This window comes from Chaetura pelagica, unplaced genomic scaffold (assembly GCF_000747805.2).
Source record: "Chaetura pelagica isolate M959 unplaced genomic scaffold, ChaPel_1.0 scaffold47, whole genome shotgun sequence".
Classification (NCBI taxonomy): Eukaryota; Metazoa; Chordata; class Aves; order Apodiformes; family Apodidae; genus Chaetura; species Chaetura pelagica.
Window position 1 is genome coordinate 73,340 of NW_009954140.1, and position 10,678 is coordinate 84,017.

General features: G+C 44.9%; 1 protein-coding gene across 1 annotated transcript; it reads left to right on the forward strand.

Annotated features, from left to right (window-relative positions):
- The first annotated feature begins 1,534 nt into the window (after positions 1-1,534).
- WBP2 (WW domain binding protein 2) lies at positions 1,535-6,678 on the forward strand. Its single transcript, XM_010002641.1, has 7 exons — positions 1,535-1,638; positions 2,179-2,314; positions 4,042-4,134; positions 4,430-4,546; positions 4,769-4,891; positions 6,074-6,150; positions 6,364-6,678. The coding sequence occupies exons 1-7, from the start codon at positions 1,537-1,539 to the stop codon at positions 6,415-6,417; spliced, it is 702 nt and encodes a 233-aa protein (XP_010000943.1). The 5' UTR covers positions 1,535-1,536; the 3' UTR covers positions 6,418-6,678.
- The last annotated feature ends 4,000 nt before the right edge of the window (positions 6,679-10,678 follow it).

Sequence of the window (10,678 nt, forward strand, 5' to 3'; positions counted from 1 at the left end):
GCTTCCCCTGCCCTGCCTCCCCTGCCTGTCCGTCTCCCCTGCCTGTCTCCGTCTCCCCTGCCTGTCTCCGTCTCCCCTGCCTGTCTCCGTCTCCCCTGCCTGTCTCCGTCTCCCCTGCCTGTCTCCGTCTCCCCTGCCCTGCCTGCTCTCCCTCCCCGCCTGCCTTCCCTGCTGCTCGTTCTTACTGCTGTCCCCAGCCTCTTCCCACTGGCAGAGCTCAGCCCCTAGCCAGGGGATTTTGGCCCAGCCCCAAGCCTCATGGTTCTCTCGCCAGCCGGTGCTGCAGGAGGGCTGGGGCTGCACCTGCAGTCTGCGTCTGTTCGAGAGCTCGGGGAGCGCTGCCCCGCTCGGTTTGCTGCGTTCCCTGCTCACACATCCCGTCTTCCCTGTGGTCGGAAAGCAGCAGCAGTGTTGGAAAAGGTGCTGGAATATAACCATGGAAACAGGCTCCACAGAGCCGCCTCTGTCTGCATGTCCTCGCCCTCGGTGCCTGCCAGTGTGTTTGCTTCTGACGTGGCAGTCACCTGCTTCTGGGACAAAGGAGTAGTTCATTCTTCAGGGCTGCTTTCCATGAGGCTGGTTAAACCTTGGGGTAGGAATTCTGCACCTGACTTCTATTTGGGATGTGACTCTTGGAAGAATTCAATAAGATCATCTGTGTGGTTTAAGATCTACGTCCAGGGAGTCAAATGACTGGGGCAGCTTAAGGTGTTAGAGCTGCCTTGGGCCCGGGGTTGCCTCTGCCCAGGCTGCTGGTGGTGCTTGATTCAGCTGATGTGCTGAGATGTGAGCAGAGCTGCTGGCCCCTCTGCCCTCCTGGGGCATTTTCTGGAGGGACAGGTACTTGCTGACAGAAGGGAAGGGTGGGTGACTGAGGATGGTAATACGTAAGCTGCCAAAGATAAAGAAGGTGGAGGCTTGTCCAGCTTTAGGGATTAGAGTCCCTAATGTGGATGCTGTTGTGTTAATACAAGTTACCCACTTCGTCCATGCACTGGTCTTAATCAGGTCAGTTTCTAATTGAGAATTAAGGAGTCAGTGCAGATGACACAGGCTAATGAAGTCTAGTGACGAAGAAGGGGAGTTCCTCCTGGTCACATTCTTGTGACAGTGCTTAGACCTTCAACAGCTGTGTTGCATAAGGCAGCCTGAGTAATTCTTCTTTCAGCAGTTCTTCCTCTGTTGTGTTACTTTTTGGTCAACCAAATTAGAGAACTGATGTGGCAGAAATGCAACACAACTTAAAACTAAATAGAATATATATATATGTTTTGGGATCCTGATCAGTTCAGTTAACCAGTTACAGAGACTGTGCCAGCACACTGAGGGGGGAACACAAGGCTGAGAACAAGCAGCTAGTGCTTCATAAATTGCTACTGCCAACCAAACCAAAAAAATATAAAAAGATTGATTTTGTCTGCCTGAGGGTAAAGGCAGTTCTGGTGGGTTTGTAAACTTCCATGCATCCTGTATTGTGCCTTGAGCTGAAGCACTATAACGTGGTGTGTCTCCTCTCACCTTGTCTGCAGTGTTTTGATGACCTATGATCATATAGAAATTACCTTCAGTGATCTGGAACCTATGCCAGATGCCTTCAAAGGGACCAAGAAGGGGAGTGTTTTCTTGACTCCTTACCGAGTAAGTAGCAAAAGGCTTTATCTTGTATAAAGAGATAAGAGCTCTTTGCAATTCTGTATTTAAATGTCCTCAGAGCATGAAAGTCAGGGTAATCTGCTACCCCTTGAAGTATGGCTCATCCTCTCCCTCTGGGGAGCATTATGAATCCATTGCACATCCAATCTATTTGTCAAAAGATAATAAATCTGATTAGTTCTTATCCAGACAGCTGTTTATTCCATCAGGCATCTGGAGACTGGAAATTAACAATGGTCTGGAAATGCTGAATGTAACAGCTCAGCTACCAAGTCATGGCTGTGTGAAAGCAGCAAGGTCTCTGGAAGCTTTGGGGAGGATACTCTGGGCAAGGGCAGTCTTCCTGGAAGGTTTTATTCCCTTGAGGCTTCATTTTACCCTCCTGGCAGTTCTGTGTAGCTTTTAGTTTGCAGAACTGATGAGGAGCTTGAGATGTGGGAGGGAGTTTCAGTCCATTGAAAAGATAATAAATCAGGGCTGTGTTTCCTGTCTTAAATACTCCTTCTAATGTTGCTTTCTTTTCAGGTTATCTTTGTATCAAAGGGAAAGGATGCTATGCAGTCTTTTGTGATGCCCTTCTATTTGTTGAAAGATTGTGAGATTAAGCAACCTGTCTTTGGGGCAAATTATATCAAGGGTACAGTGAAAGCAGAGGCAGGAGGTAAGTACAGACCAGATGTGTCTTCTGTGTGTTCAGCTGCACAGTGAATATACAGTGGATTCCAAACTGACCCACTGAGTTGCTACACTACTGCTAAAATGTGTTTGTTTCTTTGAACCAGCTGCTAAATATATTCCCCTTATCTGCTTCCTGTGCAGTTACAATGAACAGATCTGTTTGTTCTGCAGCCCATCCCATTCCTGCCTTCTCTGCAGTTGGGGTTACTTGTTAATTCTGCATCCAGGTCCTCCTCTGCCAAAGACTCAGGATCCTTTCTGGGCCTGTTTGAGTTTTCAAGAGCAGATCTCCAGAGCACTGTTCTCCATCATCTTGTGCAATTCAAGGAAAAGCACGTGGTTGCTGTAGTGCAGCTTGGCAGTAAAAGTGGCCCTTGGAAGAGAAGGGACTGCCTTGAAATCAGGGAATCTTTAAGGGGCAATTTTATATTCAATGAGAAGGTTGTGGTAGACATTTTCAAGAAGAAATTTTTGTAAAATCACTGTTTCATCCTTCTCCTTTTTACCAAAGCCACATAATCCAGTGAACTCCTTCATCCCAAGCTTGATGTAATTTATGGCACTGAAATCACAACCTAGTACTCAGGAGAACTCAGCCTTTAATCCTGAAATCAACATGGTAGCTTCTGTGTGGGACCATCCAATCTCATTTTCACTCATTTGGGACGAATCAAAATTATTTTGAACATGGCTTTAAATGGTCTGCATGAGGGTGGGGGGGGAGGAAAATTAAGAGCTTTTGTGGTTGGACAGCCATAGATCCCTTGCAGGTTAAGGGTATTTGTCTGGTTAAGGCTTTAACTTCTCTCTTTGGTTTGAATAAACAATCATCTCTGAACTATTCCTTGGAAAGAGGCACTTGATCCAGATGGTTGTCCAAGATTTTTGTATTCTGTAGAAGATGAGTATCCAGTGTCAGAAGAAGCTTGAGCAGTAATGACAGACTCTGTAAACTGAGGGAAAGGCAAAGAGCTTTAGCTAAATCTTTGTGGGTTTTCCCCAGAGTCTGTCTCCTTTAATGAGAATGTTGCTTTACCAGCCATGAGACTCTGGTTTCGCTCAAAAGTCTCCTTAATCTACATGTCCCTGTTCCAGCACTGACACAGCTTCAGCTTTGATGCATTGTTGGGACACTGGGCTGTGCATGTTTTTCTTTCTCACTCTGCCATGTGAGATGTCACCAATTTATTTATTTTTCTTATATTATTATCCTGACTTGAAGTATCTATCAGGGACTATAACGTATTTATGAGGATCATGTTTTTCATTAAGCTCTTTGCTTCATTAGGCACTCAAACTCCCAAACTAATTTCTAGCTGACAGTTAAGTGTAGTTGCAGAGGCTTTTTAGCAAACAAGATTAGTGCAGAAGACAGGGATTTTGTTAATCTTACACAAAGCAAATCCAGTGCTTTTGATAGCTAGCTCTGTTGGCAGCTGGTGTGGAAATGAGCACAACTTTAAATAAGCTTTTGATTGTCTCCCTCGTGGATCTTTCTTTTTCAGGTGTCTCCTTACATGAAAATCCTGCCCAGTGGGACTTTTTCTAATAATAGAATAATTCTGCTGCATTATCTGCATGTTTTTCTTGGATATTTGGGATAAGCTCTTGAAAGAATTATATACAGGATATCTGTAGATAAAGCATGGAAGCTGAATAGCATCCAGACAGCTTCTCCTTGCTTCTGAATTCCATCTTTCCTCCCTGCAGGAGGCTGGGAAGGATCTGCCACCTTCAAGATGACCTTTTCAGCTGGGGGTGCCATCGAGTTTGGGCAGCGTATGTTGCAGGTGGCATCACAAGGTATGGGAGCCTGGTGGTGTCTGCCAGAGGGTCCTGGGGCTTCAGGGGGCCTTGCCTTCAGCTCCCAGCAAGGGCACTTTTAGGTTGCAACAGGTTAAATTCAGTTTCAGGCTGTGTTTGGAATTTGTTTACTTTAAAAAATACATGGGTTTTTTTTCACATCCAGTGAACAGCAGGTTTGTTGGGATGGAGCCTGTTTGGTTTTCAGTCTCTGTGTTTGTTGGGGTTCTTGGCCTGCATTTGATGTGGGCTTGATGTTGTGATGAGTTCAACTTATCTTTACTTATCTTTACAGTCTCCAGAGGTGAAATACCCAACGGAGCTTATGGCTATTCCTATATGCCAAATGGATCCTATGCTTTTGCACCAGCTGCAGCTAATGGGGGCTATCCATACCCACCACCTCCTCCTGGTAAGCCTGGAAATTGAGGATGGGAATATATTCTAGTTAAAGACATAAATAGTTAAAAAGTTAAACACCATTTTTTTTTACATAGTGTCTTAGATTGGATCTCAACTCGTGCAGCTTTTGTTTCTGAGCTTCATTCTGTTTGCCTGTGCCTTGTTTTGGCTGCACACTGTCACCCTCCCAAGGGACTGAAGTGTTTTCCTGTGATCTTTCCTTCCCTGACAGAGTTTTATCCTGGCCCTCCAGGGGCAGATGGGGACATGGGGTACATGCAGCTCCCACCCCCACCCTACCCAGGGCCCATGGAACCCCCAGTCAGTGCTCCAGACCTGCCTGCCACTCCTGCAGGTAAGGAATTAGCTCACAACAGTTTAGTAACCTGTGAAACAGACATTGTTTATTTTCTGTTATCTGTTGGGGAACTTAGAGTTAACTTAGAAGCCCCACTTAGAAGTTAAAATTGTTTAAGAGAAAAATTAGGGAGCTCCCCTCATCTCCAGCCTTGTATATCCAGCTCAGTCTGGATGCCAGCCTGATTCTCTCCAGGGTTGATACAATTAGTGGGTGTTTTGCAGCTGGATTTATTATTGTTGTGACAGATAAAACATTAGTTTGTGATTCTGCTGTGCTAATCTTGCTCTGATAGATGAACAAAAATAAATTGATGGTGAAATGTGTTTCTAGTCCATTTTAGTCAGTAATATGGTTTTGGTGAGATTCACTCCCTCTTCCCCTGTCTCACTCTAACCTGATTACATTTGCCTAAACAATATGGAACAGAGGATTGGATGATGGAAAGGAGCTGGGGAAATACCAGTCTCATTTTCACTCATTTGGGATGAATCAAAATTATTTTGAATATGGCTTTAAATGGTCTGCATGGGGGTGGGGGGGAGGAAAAATAAGAGCTTTTGTGGTTGGACAGCCATAGATTCCTTGCAGATTAGGGGTGTTTGTCTGGTTAAGGCTTTAACTTCTCTCTTTGGTTTGAATAAACAATCAATCATCTCTGAACTATTCCTTGGAAAGTGGTACTTGATCCAGATGGTTGTCCAAGATTTTTGTATTCTGCAGAAATACAAAAATGATACTCATAAATTGCCGTCTTTAAAGTATGAGTCCCCTGAGCTGCTATAAACTTCAGCTGATTTTTGCTTTGTCTTTTGTTTTCACTCCCAAGAAAGAGGGTTTGTTGACTGCCTTTTACTGTCTGTATTCAGGCAAAACAGCTACCAGCATTTATTTATTGGCTAACAAATAAATTGGCTAAACAAATAAATAAAGGCAAGTCCCAGGTGCCATTTCCCAACTAAATCATGGCCTGTTTCACTTCAAGCTTGACAATTCTGTGACAACTGAAAGAGATAATTGTCAATTGTTGTGTTTGTTGTTGCTGTTTTGCAACTCAAGAGTTGGTCAAATAGTGCTCTCTGCTAGTAACATTTGGTGGGCAGAAATAGATGGGGTTTTTGTTTGATTGTGAAAGTTTTCTGTGCATCACCAAACCTGTAACTTCTCTTTCTGTGGCAGCTGAAGCAAAGGCTGCTGAAGCTGCTGCCAGTGCTTATTACAGCCCAGTCAACCCACACAATGTCTATGTTCCCACGGTGAGTTCCTGGGTCATTCTGGTTTGTAATGGGGAGACCAAGTATGTATTTAACAGTTATTTTTAGCAGTTATTTTTCTCAGTGACACAGCAAAGTGTATCTGAATTGATTTTGGTGGTTTGTGTTGTTTGTTGGTTTTTTTTTTTTTTTAGTTTTGGTTTGGTTTTTGGTTTTTATTTAGCAAGAAATTGATGTTCTCTCACTGTCTTTCAGGACCAGCCACCCCCTCCTCCATACTTCCCACCAGAGGACAAGAAAAACCAATAAGCTAACCCAGAACTTCTCCACCACTCCTTGCTTTCTTACTTCCCACTTTGACAGAATCTTGGGCTGCAGTCCATAGCACTGAGGAGTGGAGCCTTCCCCCAAGGCACATAGCTTTCCTGGACTCTAGTGGTAGATGTGTGCAAAGCAAGGGGAGAGATTCCAGCAGCCTGGAAGACCTTGGAGAGCTCTTGAGGGTGCCCTGTCCTGCCGCACTATTTCCTTCTCCCTGCATGTGGCATCACTAGCACTGGAGGTTCTCTTCATATGGTTGTTTCCCTTATGTCAGTTTCTTTTGATACTTACACCTCCTTAGAGAAAGCAACTACTCCAAACTGATCATAAACGTAATCAACGTGAAAACAAGGCTCTTCAGGAGAGGGAGAGGTGTTGAATTTACCTTAGTCTGCAACCAGGAGCATCCCTGAGCACAGGGGTGTCTCTGGGTACTCCTCTCAACCCAGAGCATCACGTGCAACTTTTCCTTCCACTACTGAGAAAGGGCTTCAAAGGGAACCTTTGGGATCACAAAGGAAATAGATATTAGTACATTTCTTTCAGATATCTATTAAACTTGGTTTGTTTTTGGTTTTTTGGGTTTTTTCAGCTGAGTCATTCCTGACAATCCCAGCAAACCACCTGGTTGCCCTCCACATTTCCCTGCTGTGCACTCTGTGATGATGCTGATGAGCTTCCCTTCTTAAAGCAAACATACCACTCTTACCAGGATTGATCAGTAGCATCTAACTAGTTAGAGGTCATATGGGAACACTAATTTTCTGTTGTCTCTTTTTTCCAGTTAGAAACATGAGCTTGAGATCACTTAAGTCCTGAATCTTCTCTTTTAACACTGTATCATGCACTTTTTTTCTTTGTTGTAAGTTGATTTACATTTTTTGGCCAGTGAAGCATCTTAACTGCTGTGATTTAACCAGTGAATTAATAGCTGGTTTATGGAGAGATGGTTTATTAATGGAGAGAAAAGGGTTGTTTTATTTCTGCCCTGGAAGCACTTGAGAGAATATGCAAAACGTTGGAATAAGCTGTTAGGTACAACCGAGCTGCTCATTTGAATGTTCTTTGATGCTGTTGGTGTTCCTGGATCAGCTGTGAATTTACTTGCTAGTAACTTGAATGTGGGCTCCATGGATTTTGAGGGTCCAAGTGTTTTCCTTCTACTGATTCATTGCTCTCATTAGCAACTACTCCAGTGTGCTGAGCCTCTGCAGGACTGATCAGAAGCCAGGTTGTCAAACTGTGTCGTACAAAGCTTTGCACATATCAGACTTCCCTGATTTCTGACAGTGTCTGAGAGAGAGAGAGAGAGAGAAAAATCCTTCCCAGCAAGTGTGAAGCAAGATGATGTGCTAGGGAACTGCTGAGACTTGCTGCATGCAGCCTGCTTAAAGAGAAAAAAAGGTCCAGCTCTTGTTTTCTTTTTGTTTGAGTCTAGCTGATGAATCAAATTGCTGCTGTCTGTGCACTGACTTTTCTAGAATTGCTACTGCAGTGATGGAAAGAAATGGTTATTTTAAAATATATCTCTATTTATTTTGAAAATGTTTGATTAATATATTCATGTGAAATGACTTTTGAATGCAGATTTTGTTTTGCCAAGACTGTGAAGTAAAGAGAAATCAGCTCAAAACTTGGAGAGTTTGTGCTTTTGTGGGAGTGGGCAAACCTGAGGGTGACTTGGTAGCTGTGAGTGGGGAGAAGGAGAATTAAACAGCAAAATCATCTGGATTTTGTTGTTGGCTCATCACTGGTGGCACTGGAGGTGTTGAAGGGCAGGTTGGATGAGGCTTGTGCAGCCTGGCCTGGTGGGAGGTGTCCCTGCTCATAGCAGGGAGGTTGGAACCTGATGATCTTTAAGGTCCCTTCCAACCTTCCTCATTCTATGATTCTAGGACATTGGTCACTTGATTTCTCTTGACCGACTTTGTGAAATGAAAATAAAATGTTAAAGCCTTTTAACAAACGCCCGTTTTGCAATTCCTGTTGGGAACCAGGGAGGTGGCTGCATAACACTTCACCCAGATGGGTTATCCAGATGGTTTTTCCAGTCCAATTGTCCTTGTAAATGTTGCAACTCCTGCTAGAAGCAGCAGCAGAGAGAGGCAGCAAAGTTGTCACCACTAAAATATGTCTCTAATCGGGAGCAATGAATAATTTTATCTTTTTATTAAGTGTGCTGAGAAGCCTGGGTAGTTCTGCTCAGTTAGGTCTGAACTCCTGAAGATGTGGTCCACCTGGTAGCCCCAGAAGAGCTTTTAGTTGCTGTTTGAGCAGCTTATTGTGCTCCTCAGGGCTGTGCTGCAGGAACAGAGCCAGGCCTGATCCCCCTGGTATGTTGGGTCCATAGGTACAGTTTGGCAGGATCATTCCACATGGAATCTGGTCCCATGGGTACTGAGGTCAGGGGAGTCCCTTCAGTTTGCACTGACCTGTGGGAAGCAAATTCCTCAGCAGCTGCTCTACAGGTAACATCCAAACCTTCCTTGGCTTCATTCCTCCTTCCAGCAGCCACTGGCTGCCTTAACTGTCTTGAACTCCGTGATCAGCTGGAGTCTCCCAGGTTCTGCTGGTCTTCTACATCCCTTCAGACTCTCACATCCTCCCACGTGGCTGTTCTGCATTTTAAGGCTGCCTGAGCAACTTGGGTTTGTCTTCTGCAGCAAGAGGTGGGGGGGAAGGGAAGCATTCAGAGAGAAAATGTTCAAGCCCAGTAGGAACCTAATAAATCCTGTTCTGTGAATTAAATTACTTCAAATCAAGGTTTCCTGAATCAAATCAGTCCAACTGCAAGATGCTGCAGAAACCTCTGTGCTCTGGGCTGTTTTAAAATGCCTCCCTCCCAGTTACCCTTTGCTCCCAGGCAGACAGTCCTAGAAAACATGGATTGCACAAAGTTTCCAGGTCTCTTGCCCAGCGTGGCTCCCTGTGCCAACAATCAGCACAAACTCGGGTTGGTTGGTTTTTGAAAAATGTTTCCTCAACTAAGTGTGCTTGAGAGAAGAAACGTGGAGATACCTGCTCTGATGAGAACTTGGCCACTTGGCCCTGTGGTTCAAGCTGAATGTCCTTCTGTAGCATGGACAAGTGGTCAAGGTCTGCAGAGACCATGAGGTTTTGCTGCCTGGAAAAAGGAAAATATGTTGAGAGGATGAGTCAGGCTGGAATAAATGGAATATTCCTCTCCTCAACATGGGTATTAGTGAGCTAAACCAGGGACTTTTGAACTCTGAGCTTTTGTACAGTGGTTTGTTGGTGAATGTCCCTGTTCCTCCAGGCTAGAGCTTGGCACAGTTGAGATGGAAGTGAGAAGGAGCAAGTCAAAACAGAGATTGATCATGGGCTTCTCAGAGTGTTTGGAGCAGATGTATGAGAAGTGGAGCACATTTTGGGAATGCTGAAGCTGTGGGACTGGAAGCTTGGGCAAGGCATGTGGTCAGCAAGGCTGGTGCAGGTATTTGAGTGGAGCAGCACGATTCTAGAGAATGCAGATTTTAGGCAGGTGAGATGCTGGTGAGAATCCCTGCCTCACTCATTAAAACCTGAAAAGCCACATTTGGCTTGGACACTTGCAGCCCTTCTCCCTGATGGGAACTGGGGAGCTGTGTTCTGCTTTGGAAAGGGCTTAGGGAGGAGTGGGAGGGTCACCTGGTCCTGCTGCCCACATAGAAGATATTAAATATTAAAGCAGGGAAATGCAATTGAAAGTCTGGTCCTGCTCTGGAAGTGGGGTGAGAGCAGGGCAGGAGGAAATGCTGTGCATTAATGTGCCTCCAGGTCCAGTCCCTCCTTGAATGATTAATCAGCTGTGGAGCAGAAAGCTGTCATGTGAATGCTGGGTCCCTACCATTACATTCCTCTATTTGGATGGTATTATGCTATTGAAGAAAAAGAGGGGACACAGGGAACAGTTAGGGTTGGATCCAGTCAATCTTATGGCATATACAGATTTTCCACCACTGTGTAGAGCTCTGTCTTCTCCATCTGAGCTGACTCAGATGGCTCCTGGTTGGAGAAGTTCTACCCCACACCCTGTGCCTGCCTTTCTGCTCTGAAACGTGGGTGTTTCCCTCCTTCCAGGGGGCTGTGGTGTAACTGGCTGTTTCTAAAGTGCTTTGAGATCTTATGCAAAAAAAAACCAACCTGTCAGTGCAGGAACTGCAGGTGCTACTTCCAGGTTTCCTACTATCAGCCCTGAAATCCTGCTGATTTCCCTGGGGGCTGGGCAGGGTCTTTACCAGGGAAGGAC

Excerpts from the sequence above, each read along its gene's own strand:
- WBP2 (XM_010002641.1), top strand. The coding sequence starts at position 1,537 with ATGACCTATGATCATATAGAAATTACCTTCAGTGATCTGGAACCTATG. Across the intron at positions 2,315-4,041 it reads AGTGAAAGCAGAGGCAGGAG|GAGGCTGGGAAGGATCTGCC; the intron begins GTAAGTACAGAC and ends TCCTCCCTGCAG. Across the intron at positions 4,135-4,429 it reads GTTGCAGGTGGCATCACAAG|TCTCCAGAGGTGAAATACCC; the intron begins GTATGGGAGCCT and ends TTATCTTTACAG.